This window comes from Phalacrocorax aristotelis, chromosome Z (assembly GCF_949628215.1).
Source record: "Phalacrocorax aristotelis chromosome Z, bGulAri2.1, whole genome shotgun sequence".
In the NCBI taxonomy this organism is placed as follows: Eukaryota; Metazoa; Chordata; class Aves; order Suliformes; family Phalacrocoracidae; genus Phalacrocorax; species Phalacrocorax aristotelis.
The window spans coordinates 72,221,009-72,237,582 of record NC_134311.1 but is presented as its reverse complement, the minus strand read 5'-3'; the positions used below and the strand labels follow the sequence as shown (position 1 = coordinate 72,237,582).

General features: G+C 45.7%; 1 protein-coding gene across 1 annotated transcript in view; it reads left to right on the top strand.

Annotated features, from left to right (window-relative positions):
• DNAI1 (dynein axonemal intermediate chain 1) overlaps window positions 1-16,574 on the top strand; it is a 151,848-nt gene that overhangs the window by 100,514 nt on the left and 34,760 nt on the right. The window contains exons 17-18 of the mRNA XM_075079030.1: window positions 3,913-4,061; window positions 4,964-5,063. Of these exons, the coding sequence (XP_074935131.1) occupies window positions 3,913-4,061; window positions 4,964-5,063 (249 nt within the window). The remainder of the gene's footprint in view (window positions 1-3,912; window positions 4,062-4,963; window positions 5,064-16,574) is intronic.

Below are 16,574 nucleotides of genomic sequence, written 5' to 3'. Positions count from 1 at the left end.
AGGCCTTTTTTCAGAGACCAGGCATGCCCACAAATAGCGTGATAATATGTTAATTCTTTAGCTGCAAAACAATTATGTTGAGTTTTTAAAAATGGCTTAGTTAATATTGTTTCTGAAGCCAAGAAATCATTATCTTAATTACACACAGACCTATCTATTGCCCTCTTACGTAGAGGACAAACTGTTTCTGAATTAATATGATTCTGTAATGCAAAACTGCCTCTTTGCATATCTTATTTGCTGCTTAGAAATTGTTCAGCTTTGGTATCAAAATGTATGGTCTCTGAGATTCGTACTGAAACATTATTCACCTCAACTCTTTGGTCAGAATTACTTCTTAATAAACAGGGCTTCAACAGGAAAATTGTGGTAAGATTTGAACACGTTCCTGTAAGAAAGGGTTTTTTTCAGTCTTAGGCAGTTTGCTTGAAAGTCAGTATACTAAAACTCAGTGCAAGACTGTATAGAAGGAAAAGGTGATTCTACTTTTAAACAAAACTAGTTTTTCTCATACTAAGCACCAGGAGAGTTGTATCTGTATGGTCAGGACAGGAATTTTGTGTGGTTATACAGATGACAAAGGATGCTGGCTGTTGAGTCCTTATCAAATCTCTTAGGTTTTCCTGAAATTATGATGACAAACTGGTTTCTGGACAGGCTCTGACTTCCAGTGACCCTTTAGTTATGGGTCGTTTGCCTCAGTGTCTAGTCTTGCTTTGTCTTAGGAAAAGTTGTTTTCCTTGTCTGGATATTTTATGGCTTGAGTTCCGTTCCTCATCTTCTTGCCACCTTATCTTTGGGGCTTCTATTTGTTCTGTCTGGTTATCTTGTCACTTGACTGACTGCATTTGCCATCAGTTAACACAGGTTCTTTCTTTTACCATTTCCTGTTGTTTCTCCTGATGCACTCACATGCTTCTGTTTCTGTTCATAAGGCTTTCTAGAAATCTTAGCATTTTTGTTACAGATCTCTACAAGGAGGCACTGAGCAAAAACCAAGGAGACCCTCTGGTGCTGCTGGTAACAGCTGTCCACAACAACACAGGACACCTTTGTGTCCATGGTTTCTGAAGAGCAGCTGGGTGTCCTGATCTGCCTGGGATTGCCAGTGTTGAGCAGTACTCCTCCTGTTGCCAGATACAAACGTTCTTTGAAAAAGATTATTTTTTGGATTTCTCTATTACCTGGAGTCTCAATGTTTCTGTTAGTGAACTAAAGAAACCCTCTACTTTATAAGGACCGTAATAACCATCCATTCACCAGGGATGTGGAGGAGTTCTGTGTCAGGCTAACATCTAGTGTAAACTGAAGTGCTGTTAATGAAGATTATTTATAAGCTTTTTGTCCTTGGAGTTCTCCTTTCCACCCAGTATTCCTCCCCTATGTTTTGTAGCCCTGCCATCAGTCGTCATAGTACTGGTTTCCTGTATTGCCATAGACACATTCTTGCTTTCCTGTCTCATCATAAAAATACCATTTACAATTCACACACATCTACCACCATTTAAATAGAAGAAAAATACTCTCAGCAAGTTGGAGCAGTGCTCTAGAAGATCAGACAGGCTGCACAAATGCCTGCTCCTTGAATCTACTCATCTTCTTCAAAGCTGTCTTGTCAGGAGTTAGGTGTCACTTTTTCCAGTGGTTTTGTTTCAGTCCTGACATGTGTCTAATAACTGTAGGGTTTTTAAAGTGAATAGTAGGGGAAGACTTTGTCAGCAGTTCTAGTTAGCTCACAAACTCTTTTATTCGTTAAAAACATACTTCCTTCTGAGCTTTTTCTCAAGTTTGCAGTGTTTTTTCAAAATGCATCTTGGGAAGAACATGGCCCTGTCTTGCACACCAGCGATGATACCAAAGGTTGGGGTGAACACGGGGTGGGCCTGGCAAGCACTGCATGGTGTATGGCTTTAGGCTAAAGCAGGCATGCAGCGTTAATTTCTCACAAGGGACACAGCCAAGCATCTGCCCTACAGAACCTTTTTTGCTCTGATTTCATAGGAAAACCTCAGCTCCCATTCCTGTCGGGGCCTGGGCCTCAGCTCTGGGCAGACTGCAAAGCCAGTGCTGTGATGAGCCTCCTGTACCAGTGCTTGGAGAGCTGCACTGATCAAGGGCTCAGCCCCAACAAGACTTTAAAAACAGAGTGCTGAGGATTACAATTCTATTGGATGCAGAGAAATCTGGTTAGGATCTCACTCATCAAAGACCTCAGGTATTAGGGACCTTCAATCCACACACTTGGAAGGACAGATGGATAAAGCAGCTTCTGTCTTGTGTTAATTACTCATGATCCATTCTTTCTGTTCACAGCAAAGTGACTTTCAAAACAAGCCAAGTACCAATTTTTCTGGTGGCTGAACATTAAGAATTATGAAGTAAAGGTATGAAACATGCCATTAAAGGAGATTTCAGTCCCATGATTATACACAGGAGCTGTAACTCAGAGACAGAGTATGCACCAAACTATTTGCAAGCTGTAGACACCGTCAGTAAATCTCAGTGGGCTATGAGCCACTTTCTTATTTCCTTTTCCTGCCACAGCAAGCCTCCCAGGGATGTAGGAGCTGCTGCTGTGTGAATAGTTTAGCACCCTCCATCCAGTACCTGCATCAGTGCACAAGGCATTGGAAGAAAACAGGTCTGAGTAGCCAGACAGTGAGTGTCACGTGTAATGAACATTTAAGCCTTATGATTAGTTACAGCTTTGGTTTGCAAGAATTAAAGTCATGTAACACTTCAGCAATCCTGCTGCTTGGGCAGATGATGTGTTGCTGCATTCATTAGGGAGTAATGAAAGGTGCTGAAAAGTCCTTGTAGTGACAGTACTGAGGCAGACTGACAGAAAATCCTGAAACCAATGCCAGACTGCTGTGTGGATACAGCTTGTCCATGAGAACACAACCAAAAGGACATTACTTGTGAGATGAGGTCCTTGTTGCTAACGAAGGAAGCCTCCAGTCCCCTCAGAGGAGAGGAGTTTTGGGGAGGATAACCTAATTTTTCTGTATACACAGAAGTGACAGGGTCTGGATCGAATCTCATAATCTGCTTGTGCAGACAAACAGACTGTAATTTCTCCCCTCCTTCATGAGCTCATACACAAAGTGATTTTTCCAAGGCCTCCAAATGTTTTCCAGCTCTTGCACACATCCTACATTTGCCATTCAGTAGCACCCACAGCTGCCCCAACCCTCACACGCATGTGTGGTGTTTGCCCAGTTCACAGGCTGTTGTTGGCTGGGTCACAGGGTGGGCCACCTGCCTGTTGGGGACACGCCTGAGTGCTGGCCAGCCTCCTGTGGGTCTCACATCCCTCTGGGAAGTCATGAGTGGCACAAGAGAAAGAGCTGCAGAGCTGTGTGATGGGTCAGGCTATCAGAGCAGGCTGTCACAGGGTGATGGCAAGGAAAGGACTTTCAGCATATTCCTCAAATACCAAGAGCCAAAGGGTCTGATAGGTCTGAGAGCACCGTTACTGGAGGTTTAATTGTGACACTTCAGATACACACAGTGCTGTGTGATCCTAAGCAACACAAGAGCCGTTTTCCCCTGCCTTTCCCAAGAGCCTTTTACAGAGGCACAGCAGGAGCCCAGGCTGGCAGGAAGGTGATGGAGATCCTGCAGTGGAGAATGGGCTCTGGGGCCTGTCCCTGGCTGTAAATCCAACCAGACAGCTTCAATTCCTACCTCTGTGTATTGCAGAGGGGAGCTCAGTGTTGCCTGCAAGTGAGGTGAAACAGTTTTCTACTGAATTAGTTTCTGTAGCACCTCTGGGTACCAGCCATCTCTTCCCAGTGAGCCCAGAAGAGCCTGGGAGGCCATACAAGTATTCAGAGGCATTTTTCTGCAGGAATATGAGCTCCAGAAGAAGGTCTAGCTCTGATTACTGACTAGTACTTTCCATTGCAGTGTTCAAAATACTATTCAAGCCAGTTTCTGGATGTGTTTGAAGCTCATCACATGGCTGTGGATTCAGTCAGCTGGAATCCCTACCACTTGAAAGTCTTCATTTCCTGCAGCTCTGACTGGACAGTCAAGATCTGGGATCACACCATCAAGTAGGTCCTGCTGAGTCCTGGCATGGGCGGGAAGATTCAGCCTGACATGCAAGCTGCCCATGTGGACTCTGCTCATACCTCAGTCACAGTTTCCCTCTTAGGTGTTGATATTGCTAATTGCTCTCTTATCTCTGTTTTTGGGGCTGGTGACTCAGGTTTGTATACCCAGGAACAGGGTATAAGATTTAGCATCGGCTGCCCCAGGAACTTCCCAAGCAGTGCAGCTCAGCACAGAGCCTGACTGCTTCACTTGGGACCTGGCTTTCTTCAGTCAGGACCTGCTATGGCAGGGTTATTCTTCTGGAGCAATGCTGTAGAGAAATGTCAGAGGCTGGCTTATGGCCTCAGGGGCCAGACACCTCCTGAGAGATAGAGAGGCAAAAAAAAAAAAAATTGGAACATTTAAAAATACATAATGAACCTCAGGGTTAGTAGTTGAGGAATGTCTGGTTTCAATCAGGAAATCGATTTTGTTGTAAATCAGTCAGTCAAATATTTCCTGTTGCCAATACTGCTCTAATATTCAATGTTGTTTTCAGAAGACCAGAGAGGGAAAATCACTTTTTCCGATATGATTATTAACCAGAAGGAAACCATCTTGCTGGTGTGTGTTGGGGGGAAGCTTTCAAAATGCTTTCAGAAAGAAAGACAGAAAGAAAGAAACATGCTACCTTTCTTCTCATTGCAGCAGGACAAATCCCTACCCATTTGGGTTGATGCTCAACTTTGCCTTGTCTTTGGCTCAGACCCTGCCTGATATCTGATGTAGAGAAATACCCCATCTCCCACATCTGCAGCTGGTCTTGAACAGCACAGGTTGCAGCATCAAAGTGTTTATAGCTCAATGTTTAATTTCGAGTGGCATGTGTCTAAATGAGTTCTCCCTGGGTCTTTTTTTACAGGAGTCCGATGTTTATTTATGACCTGAATTCTGCTGTAGGGGATGTTGCGTGGTCCCCTTACTCCTCAACAGTCTTTGCTGCAGTCACCATTGATGGCAAGGTGAGAGGCTGGGAGCAACACTGATCTGATTTGAACTGAGAGAAAGTCAAGGGAGATTAGGATTGAGCATAGGGTCAGGTGAGCCCAATCCTGGCCAAGCATGTCAGGGACCTGCAGATCCCCCACCAGCAGGAATCTACCACAGTGACAGGCTGAGTTGGCTGGAGCCAGGTGTGAGCTGCTTGCCTCAGGATGTCAGGGTCATTTTGGTGGCTCAAGACCCTAAATGTAATAATTCCTTTTTGCTCAGTCTGATTACAGGTGACACAGAAGTCATAAAGCAACAGAGATTAAGAAACTGGGGCAGCAGCATTTCTTACTCATTCTTCGCCTAAGGTCTACCACACCCCTAGAAGCAACAAGGCCAGAAATCTCTGAAGTGCAGCCCAATAATGCAAACAGATTATGTTAAATCACAGATTGGAGGGCTTTAGCAGATGCTATCAGTTTCATATCTCACTGCCTCACTGCAGCCTTGACAAACCCATCAGAAATGCATGTGATCACTCTTCTCTAAGCACAGGTGCTTCTTGGGGGCCAAGCTTCCCCATTCTCTAGCATAAACAAGCCTAATAAGCAAGCTTATTAACTAGTGCATTCCTGAGGATGGGGAGATGATGCTCCAGATCAGAGCACCCTTACTACAGGCTGACATAAGGCACTCGTTCTGAAACTCCAAGGTGTACAGAAGCAATAGAATAAAGGGGTTATATACTTATATTGATATTAAAAAATCCATTATAGTAATATGCCCAGGGTCAGCCAATAGAACTTAGTTCCAATTAAATAAAATCAACATTTTCCTGCTGTGTGAGGCTGTCTCCAAGAGTAATGATTTGGTAATGAAGTACTTAGACCAGTCCTAAAATTGAGATGATGGCAGTTATATTTTTGCCACTAGTCATCCATCCTAGTAGCTCAGATGGTTAATTTGGGCCTGGCAAGTAGCCAGGGCATGTAGCCATCTATCAACACTGGTTTTGTACTGTAAGACCATATTGCTCTGCCACCATGGGCTGTATGTTTTGCTGGTATAAATTGGAAAGTTTGTGCAGTTTGGGCAAATTACGCTAGCAAAAAGATGGCCTTTATATATCTCTATCATTGAACTGATGCCTTGGCAACTTCATTGCAGTTTAACCTTTACGTTATAGCAAAAAATTCATTTCACTGATACACTGGCTCAGGCTGTGAATTTGTCTCTCCCTCGATAAGCAATAGAATTCTCTTCACTTGGGCACCTGCTCTCCCTGGGAAACTCAGGATGCCACAGCCTACAGAAAGCAGTTTTGATGCTTTTCCCTCTCACGCAGGGTCAGTATTGGCCCCTGTATTAACGGAACTGTCTGTCCCCATTTCCTGTATACCAAATAAAGGGCCTGTATGAATGAAATGAATGTATTTAGTGTTACACATCCTCTGACTTGTTTTCCACAAGTGAAGGTTTGTGTGCCCTCAAACCTGGCAAGGGTCCTGCTGACATTCACAGCTTCAATTGAGTGCTGGGGTGACCATTGCAGGGAACTTTGTGTACCCCAGCTGTATCCTGGTACCTAACTGTGGGGAAGAGGATGGAGATGTCTGGGCAGCATAAGCAGATGGAGGGTAAACACTGGGTGTACTTGGGTTTCTTATTTATGTGGTCAAGTTTCTGCTGTGATAACTCATCTCTAGGGAGGCTTTGTGCTACTGCCTTGGGCCAGGTTCTTTGTCAGAGCTTTACCTGCTGCAGAGAAGCTCCTATGGACTTGGCAAGAGTTTGTGCAATGGGGTCTCTCCACCCTACCCCTAGTTTGTCCTAGATACTGCTGCAGTGACTCTAGTTGTGTTGTTGCAGAGTCAAATTAGCTGCAACATCCATTGGCCCGGAGTTCATATGAGGCTTTAGATAAGACAGAAGACTGACTTGGCAGCACTGAATCCAGTGTTTCTCACCTTGGCTATCCTACCTTGGATCTCATTCAGTAATCCTAATTAGATCCTAATCTAGTAGGATCTAATTCTGCTTTATGCCTTTAATCCCAAACTCTGAGAAGAGTGGCCATCACCCAGGAGCAGCTCAGAATTGGGCTGCCTAGCAGGAAAGGTCCAGACAAGAACTTCTTTCGCATTGCAGTGAGCTGGCCAGGACTGATGCTGACAGAAATCCTGGGCCTCTGTTAGCCACTAACCGTGTTGATTGCAGCAGGGTGCGTCTGAGACATGGTTTAGTTTCTGTTTTGAAGAGAACCTTCTGGATCTGCAGTGGAAGTGGAATAAATAGTTGTTTACAGCCTTTTCATTCCTGGACATATTCCACTTTGTAGCAGAGCGCACTTCTTGGGAATAACTCTGTGCCTCACAAAGGGCAGTCTCCGTTAATGCTTGGAAAAAATCTACATTAACAGGATACAGAAAGCTACAGGACGTGCAGCCAGAAAATAAAACAATAACGGCTTCCTATTCATAAACAGCCTCTAGCTTTGCATCCACACATAATTATGCCTGCAAAGCTTGAAGGTTGCCTGGAGGTGGTTTTAAAATCAGGCCCTAATTGCAGTCTTAAAGGGATACCTGGCATATTTTGAAAAACACATTTCCTTATTCAAGCTGATACTATGTGTTCAAAATGCGTGTATCAGCCCCCTAACTCCTAAGACTGACTTGGATATTGAAGCATTTTGGAATCTGAAAATCTCTCAATCCTCATGAATCCAGGAGGTAGGAATTTAAGAAAGATGTAAATATCATGGTCATTATGATAAAATGTGTGTAATGGCAGCTGGGCATCTGCTTTGGACAGCACCACCTTTTTATAAATAACCTGAGTGTGCATGTTTTGGTGCTGCTGCAGTGGATACTAACTGCTACTATTGTTCTTTATCATGTTCTGGGTAATTTCCTTAGTCTCCTGCTCTGCCTGATGGCCATTGTATTTCAGAATGAGCATAAATGGTTTGCAATAAAAATTGAAATAAAATAAAATGATCACTGAGATGTGCACATCCATGCCAACACCGCCTGGAAAAAACTCCAAATTTTATAACTAGGTGCCTAAATAAGTGGCCTGATTTTAAAAGGACTGGACAGCCAGCTACTTTTATGGAAGTTAGTCTGTGCTTGATGCACTCGGAGTGGTTGCTATAGAGCATTCAGCTTTGGTTTAATCAGTGTGCTAAGTCTGCTGCAGTTGTACTCTGTGATTGCATTTCAGTAGACACTTCTGTTCATTGAAGACTCTGCAGTGGTTCCTAAAGCAGACAGGTGGAGAGATCTGTTATTTCTAAACATGAGTCCTGCAGCTCAGTTGGCTGGCAGCGGCTCTGTGGTCCCTCCAGGCCATATCCTACAGGGAACTGGGAGCAGATACTGATGTGATTAGCACTGAAATAAATTGAGGTTAGAGAACACCCAGTTTAGTTTACATTGTAAATGGTAAAAGCCTGACATGAAGAAAAAGGCTAACTGGGATGAGAGGCCTGCTTTGGAAATAAAAAAATGTGTAGGTGGATTTGGATGCCTTGACTCCTACATTTAGGGTGTAGGAAATCTGGGGATGTTGGTCAGCTTATTGTAAGGAGAGAGGGCAGAGAAATGGGGAGGGGTGGAATTCAACCCCTGTGACATTCAGCGGGATTTGTCTTTTGGAGTTTGCATTAAGCCCATCCCAAACTTACACTTAAAGCAGAAAAAAAAAAGTTGAAACATGTAAAAGTGGGAATCATACCTGAAATTTCCTTCTTGGGCTTCTTTTCCTTATTTAAGGAAAGTATGTAAGTGGTGTTGGCAGGTTGTGCTGTACAGGGGCAATGCTGCAAGCCTCCAAGTCTGGCTCACTCTGGGCACGCAGATGCTTTCTTGTGCTGAATTAATGCATAAATTATTACCCCTGTTGAAAAAGCCAGACACCCGCATCATAAGTGTCCCCTGGTGGTTGGATCCCAGGCTGTGGGCCACAGCTACCCCATGCTATGGCTGTAATGTCGTGGTCAAGCTGGGCTTGTTCACAGCCTGGAGAAGGCATCCAGCAGAAGCCTGCCAGTGCCTACAAGGAGGCCATCAAGAAGTTAGAGCCAAGATCTTCACAGCAGTGCATGAAGGCATGATGAGACACAACAGCTGAAATGAGTTGAAACAAGAGATTTGGATTGGATATAAGGAAAAACTTTCACTGTGAAGGCAGTCAGGTAATCAAACAGCTTGCCCAGAGAAGTTGTGGCATCTCTGTCATGGAGGTTTTCAGGACCAGACTGGGTAGAGCCCTGAGCAGCTGCATCTGACCTCAGAGCTGACCCTGCTTTGGGCAGAAGGTTGGAGTAGAGACTTCTGGGGGTCTCTTCCAACCTGAATTACCTTCTAACACTGTGACACTAGGCAATGTCCTTGTGTGAGAAGGAAGATCCCAGGGGTTTTACAACAGGCTTGGGAGCATGCACTAAGTACAAGTCCATTTGCTTTCATGTTTTTGTGGTCTGTGCAGCAAGACTAAGTGATGCAGCAAGAACAACGTGGTGTCCTAGCCGTCTTTAGCAAATATTGATAGCCTCAAGATAAATGCCATCCAAGTGTGCACTCTGTAGAGAGAGCTGCTCAGACATATGCTCCAGGACTTTTCCCCATTCCTGAAGCTGTTGACCTTTCAAGATGTGAAACACTTGAAACAACCCAAACCTTCAGGAAATTAGCTAATGCTTTGTGCTGCTCAGGAAGTGAGCGTGCCCTTTCCTGCTTACATAAACATATTCTAGTGAACAACTGTTTTGTATGAGAAGTCTTGAAAACCAGCTTCCTGTTGTATCTCACTTACAGGATAAGATGCTCAAGAAATGCCTGCTGTCTTGATACCCATCTTTTCCCAGCTAGGAGAGAAACACTTGTTTGGCTCTGGCATGTGTGTGTGTTAATAGAGCAATTTGCAGAGAATTGCAGCCTATTTACCATTGACTGGTAGCAAAGGACAATATCTGTCTTTAAAAGCATGAATTATTTTGCAGATAAGAGGCTTGCTAAGCCTTCCAGGTTTGCAAATATTTCACTGGGTATTTTGTACCTAATCCTGCCTCTCCTTGTAGGGCATGAACGAGGTGTGCTGGCAGAGCTCTCAGCATCAGTCAATGCTTTTGCCCAGGGGAGTCAGGACTGTGAACCTCTCACAGCTACACATGTCCCTTCTGCATCTCAGTCTTTCCTCCTACCATTCTGCAGTAGCCCGTGGGGTTTGTCCATGCTTTATGGGGACAATGCTAGCGTTGCAGGGCTGGGATGAGGCACCTCCTGGCTCTCTGCACCATGGCCAGGGCAATTGCTGGGGTGTGAAAACACTAAATGAGTGCAGGTCCCTTTGCCATCACCCAGAAGGACCTTTGAATAGGCTGAAGTGGGCAGGGACTTTCTTAAAATGGCTTTGAAATTGAATTCACAGTGTAAGTGGTTGTTTTCTGGCAAAACTGTTCATTTTCTTCTGCCACAAAACCTAAAAGGATCTTTCTTATTGCCTGCCAAATCTTTGAGACTGATGTGGACTGCTGGGCAGTCTTATGTCTGCTTTAAAACAAGGGCTGGTGGCATGTCAAATCTCAATGAGTTAGATGGGCAGAGTCCATGGAATTAATGCTGCCTCCACTCTACTAGTCAGGCTGTCCTCCCTTCTCCTCCCCCAGCCATGGAGCTCTTCGTGCACTGGCATTTCTCACCCCTAGCAACTGCTTTTAAGGAATAAAGCTGGCCTGGAAAACTTTGGTTTGTCCCTGCAGACTCTGAGCCCTCACCTCTACCCTGCTGCAGCTCCAATCCCATCATAGGATGATCTAGTGTGCTCTGAGCCTCAAGATGTGCATCAGGTGCCTCAGAATACTGCTGCTCACTCACATCCCTTAGCTACTGAGTAGCAGGTGAAGTGACTTTGTTAGCCCGGTAGTTGGTTTCAATGTGAAGTCAAACTGATAAATGTAAACCCCTTTTGTCAGTGGCTTTGCAGGAAATTTCTTACACAGGCCAGTTTTTCATTACTAGAGTTATTGCTCTTTCAGGTTATGAAATACAGCATTTTAACAAACTCACCTGCTGAGATTAACTAGTTCGTTCAGCCACACAGGAACCATGTTTGCCTTTTTCTGCTTGCGTGGGCATATGTGAGTGAAAAGTGACTTGGGCAGCATCTCCAAAGATTTCATTGAGTCACCTGTTCAACTTTGCGCAAAAACCTACTGGGGGCACAGAGCCCGTCAGGAGTACTTGTGAGAGTTTGGAAAGCTGCTCCTAGGTGCCTCTCTGCTCTCTGTTATCATCCACTGCTAAGAACAGCCCCTCACTTAGGTTTCAGTTTGCAAGTGGGGACAACTGGCATTAGGGCCACTGGGAGCTTCCAGCTGTCTTCCCTGTCCTGCTGTACAGAGACAGCAGCTCCTGAACCTTGATGTTCATTGCTTGGCATATCATAATTACCTGAAATCTGTGCTGGTTCATTTTAAATGCCAGTCTCCAAACTGTGACAGTTCGATACGTGCCTTATGAACAGCTTTGCTGGCCTGCCACAGGCTGCAGGTGGCAGACAGCAGTGACTGCTTCTCTTCTCAGGCTCAATGCTGTCCTTGCTTGTGCAACTGCCTGCCTTCAGCCATGCCCCAGCCTCCAGTGCTGACTCTCCGTGGCGGGGCATAGCTAGGACCCTGCCAACACATGAAGAGATGGAGCTTGGTCCTAGACTGTGAGGAGGTAGTTTCAGCCTGAGAGCAGGGGCTGGGCTGTGGGTCACAGTAGAGGGAGTGCAGGGGGACTGGCACAGGTGGAATGTATTCACATAGCAGAGCCTTGGGGGGTTTTCCCTGGGGCACATAGGGGACTGGTTGAAACACTCCCCCGTCCTTCAACAGGTATTTGGGATAGGATGGCAGAGTAGGGAAGTGTCAGACGACTGGAGGACTCTCTGCCTGGTATTCAGGAGCATGACTGTGCAGGAGAGATTAGGCAGGCTAAATACACTATCCAGAAAGGCCCTGGGACAAATCCTTGAATGGTGTATTTGTAAGCACTGGAAGAAAAAGAACAGCCAGTCTAGTAAGGTTTTAGTAAGGCCATATCACATAGAACTGCTCTAATACTGTCCTTGAGAGAAACAGGCCTGGTAGATCAGAGGAAGGAGAGGTAATATGTGCTTATGGACTGACTTCAGGAAAACTGTTGGCACAAGCTCATAAGCAAACTAAAAGGTGGGTAAGAAGGTGGATATGGCACAACAGAAATCATCAGCAGAGTATGCAGTGCAACTAGGGATGCTTCAGGGTCTGGTGCTGGCACTGAAACTCAGCGGTAATTGTGGAGGGGCAGAGTGGATAGGACTTACTAGTGCTTTGGTGCCAGAACTGAAATTGTAAATGAGCTCAACAACCTCAGCAGCAATTTGCAATCAGTGAGATGAAATTCTATAAAGACACAAACCAAATATGCAATATGAAATGAGCGCTAACTGGGGAAGCAGCAGGACTGTAAGATAGGCTGGGGCTGAGGACTGCCTGTGCTGCTGTGCTCCTGCTAACACTGTGCTGCTGCGTCAAACCCTGGGAGACGCAGGGGAGAGTCACCCCACGAGCATGGCTGGGGCTCAGGCTGGACTCTGGATGCTGGTCTCTAAGGAAGGGTCATCTCTGCTGTTGCAGAGGGATTGCAGCATAGCGCAGATCTACTGGCTGCTATCATCAGCCTAGCTATTGCACGAGTCCAGCACATATTAGTTTCCTCTTTGACTTTCACCTTTCAGAAGTCATTTGGAAAGTAACATTAAATCTAGTACAAAAGTGAAAAGCAGAAGGAGGCTTTGTGATTCATTCCAAAGCATGCTATTAATGTTTAAAGAAAAAGAAAGGCAAAATGAAAGAATCGTCTTAGACCAAACTGAAGTACAACCAGTTCAGGGGTACGATGTATTAGCTATTTAGCACCAGATAACTTCATTCAGAAGTGTGCAGGACTGAGACATGAAGGAGATTATCCCAGTGATGGAGACTCTCAGAGCAGAGTCGGGCTGGCAGAAGTGGTGACTGACAAGGAAGGTAGCTCCGATAAACAAGCTCTTTCTTGTAAAACAATGTAACAGGATTTCCAGAGAGGCCAAATGGTCCTCTGCCTGTCAGAATGAACAGCAGCTCTTCTACATGCTGAGGCTGTGATTTCTTACCGACTTGTAGGAGCCAAGTCGAATCAGATGAGGCTGATGCTGTTTTCCTACCATGTCAAATTGGGAACGACCCAGTTCTTACTGAATGAAGAAAAGATGGGAGGTGCAGCTCTACAGTGAAGCAGCTCCTGCAGTTAAGCCAGGGGATGCAGATGTTCTCTTCCCTGCTGTGTGACGTGCTGTGGAGCAGTGGGTTGGGATGCTGCAGGGCAGAGGGATGTGCTTAGCCCTCTCCTGTACCCTGGGAAGTGCAGCCACCTCCCGGCTGGCAAAGCCCACTTGGCTCAGCCCATAAAGGAGTTTTCACAGATGCCTACTCATCCTCCTGAGCTCAAAGCTACCCCTGAACATACCTGTAACAAAGCTGGGGTCCGTCCTTTTGCCAGTAACATGAAAGTGCTGTGAAAGCATGTGAATTTTAGGGTCTGTCTGGTGCTGGTATTGGGGCAGCTGAGGACTAGCATTCCTGTGTTATCATCACAGAAGCAGGGAGGCAATGAATATTTTCTGAGTTTGGTCTCCTTTCCTCCTGACAAGCCCTCGACTACCCAGGCTGTCAGAGGGACCAAAGACTATCTTACAACCCTTATTTGTATCTCAAAAATGTCCTCCTAGGGAACATTAACTGTACTGGAGGCTGTTCTGGCTGCAGTGGAAGTACAGAAATTATGCAAAGTAAGGCCTCCACTGCATGGCAGCTTGGCTTTGATGCAGGCTGGGGCTGCCCTGCCTGGCCAGTGCCTTTAGGATGCTCCAGTAGCTGTCTTGGTGCTAGACAGGGGCTGGGGGTGGCCTGCCCACTTGTTAAATATATTACCTGAGAGTTTGAAACAAATCATCTATGGAGTTTACAAATGGATGAGGTATCATGATTCAGTCAAGAAAATGAGGTAAATCTGTCACAAGGATGGTGAAAGCCAAACAGTGAAAGAGATGTCAACTGATAAAGGGCAGCATGATATTAAATTATCCCTCACCTTTTGCTCTTGCACTGATTTTTTCCTTTGTTGCCAAGTTACCAGGTACATCTGCCTTGTTCTTACACACATATATATTTCCCCCCAGCCTTGGTTCTGGTTGCCGACAGGTTGTTTTTGAGCATGCTAACATTGCCAGGGAATGAAGGCTTGTAAGTCTGTAAGAAAAAGGCAGCAAAGGCTGCAGCCACTGCAGCCTCATCATATGTCTGAGGCATGCAATAAAGGCAGGGCAGGTCAAAGTAGCTCTTCAGCTTCCTTCTTCATGGGCTACAAAAGTCAAATAGTTTGTTTTGCTGGCAGAGAAATTGGTTGCTTTCGGGCGGTACTGTTTGGATGGTCCAGCTGTCTCCCAGACCCCACAGCATTTCCCTCCTGGGACCTGCCAGGCTGCTGTGCTGCAGGGCAGGGGGTGACAGCAGAGTATAGGGACTGAGGGGTCCAAGACACCTCAGAGCTATTGAACAGATGAGAGCCTGGGCTGACTTTCAGGCTCTAGGTGCAGTTTGCAGAGCAAGTGGCGGTAAATGTTCAAAACTCTGAATGTGTCTTGGTGCTGGAGCTACAGTAACAGCCTTGGACATGCACTGTGCTGTGCTTACAGAGCAGCTGAGTGGAGCTTCAGTGGGAAACCACTGGACTTTGGGAGGTGGAATATGTTTGCATGATTCATAGGAGCTGTTGGTCTGGATGCAACTGAGCTGGATTTCTTCTCTGGCTGTTTGAGAGTCAGGCGTCAAAGCAGCTCATTTATGTCAAATATTTTCTGCAGCTGTAACACAGCGGAGTTAGATCCATAATTACCTGTACATCAAGCATGGAGGATCTGTTGTTACCCTCATGGTAAGTTAAAAATGTTCTTGTTGAACAAAAAGCATCAGACAGAGACCGCAGGATTCACCTGATCCCATCTCAGATAACTGGGCATCTGCTTAAATTCAGTGGTCCTTTTCAGGGGCTCCTGACTTACCAGAGTTACTGTCTCTCAGTGTCAATATACATCAAAGTAGCATCAACTGTTGTAAGTAATTAATTATTTCAATTAAATTATATACTATAATATATACAAAATATGCATCAAGGAGAAATTTACTTTGAGCATCTGTCTGGCATGTCTACCATCAGACTGTCTAGCACTTTGGTGTAAGTCTAGATTTCTTTTGCTGGTTATTGATGACAGTTCATAAATCCCCACGCCACAAGGAACTGCTTAGCTCAACAGCTTGGGCTTCATTTGAAGGGTGGTATGTGCCCTCCTGCACCTCCTTGGGGTGGGCACTCAGGTTTACAGGGACCAAAAATAAAATAGCTGTTGGAGTCGTCGGTTGCTACCCCATGCTTTATTCTCCCTGGGGATCTGCAGCTAAGCAGGGGGAAGCAGAGGTGTGTTCTTGCACTTTCCTATTTCAGACATTTTCCGGTTTCTTTTATGTCTCTCTGTACCACTCCCCAGGTTTCTTATCTTGGTTCTGATTTATGTCCCTCTAAGGAAATGACCACATATTATCACAAAACCACAGAATCCCAGGTTGGAAGGGACCTCAGGGATCATTTAGTCCAACCTCTCTAGGAACAGCACAGTCTAGACAAGATGGCCCAGCACCCTGTCCAGACGACTCTTGAAGGTGTCCAACGTGGCCAAGTCAACCACTTCCCTGGGGAGATTATTCCAATGGTGACTGTCCTCACTGTGAAAAATTTTCCTCTGGTGTCCAACCAGAATCTCCCCAAGAGTAATTTGTGTCCGTTCCCCCTTGCCCTCTCCACATGACTCCTTGTGAAAGGGGAGTCTCCATCTTCTTTGTAGCTACCCCTTAAGTACTGGTACATGGTGATGAGATGCCCTCTAAGCCTCCTTTTCTCAAGGCTGAACAAACCCAGCTCTCCCAGCCTATCCTTGTATGGCAGCTTCCCAGTCCTCTGATCATCTTGGTGGCCCTTCTCTGGACCCCTTCCAGCCTGGCCACATCCTTTTTGCATAGTGGGGACCAGAACTGGACACAGTACTCCAGGTGTGGCCTGACAAGAGCTGAGTAGAGCGGGATAATGACTTCTTTATCTCTGCTGGTGATGCCCTTTTTGATGCAACCCAGCATCCTGTTGGCCTTCTTGGCCGCAGCAGCACACTGTTCGCTCATGTTGAGCTTTCTGTCCGCCAGGACCCCCAGGTCCCTTTCCATAGAGCTGCTCTCCAGCCAGGGGGATCCCGGTCTGTGCTGCACTCCCGGATTATGTTTTTATATTGTTCCTAAGGACTCTGTAACAGAAGAACTGAAATGCCCTTTCCCATTATCTGAATGATTATTAGCAGAACAAATTAAGGTGTCTGTCATGGCCTGCAAGCAGCAGGGCTGCAGACCCTGCAGGTCCCTGATTTGCTTC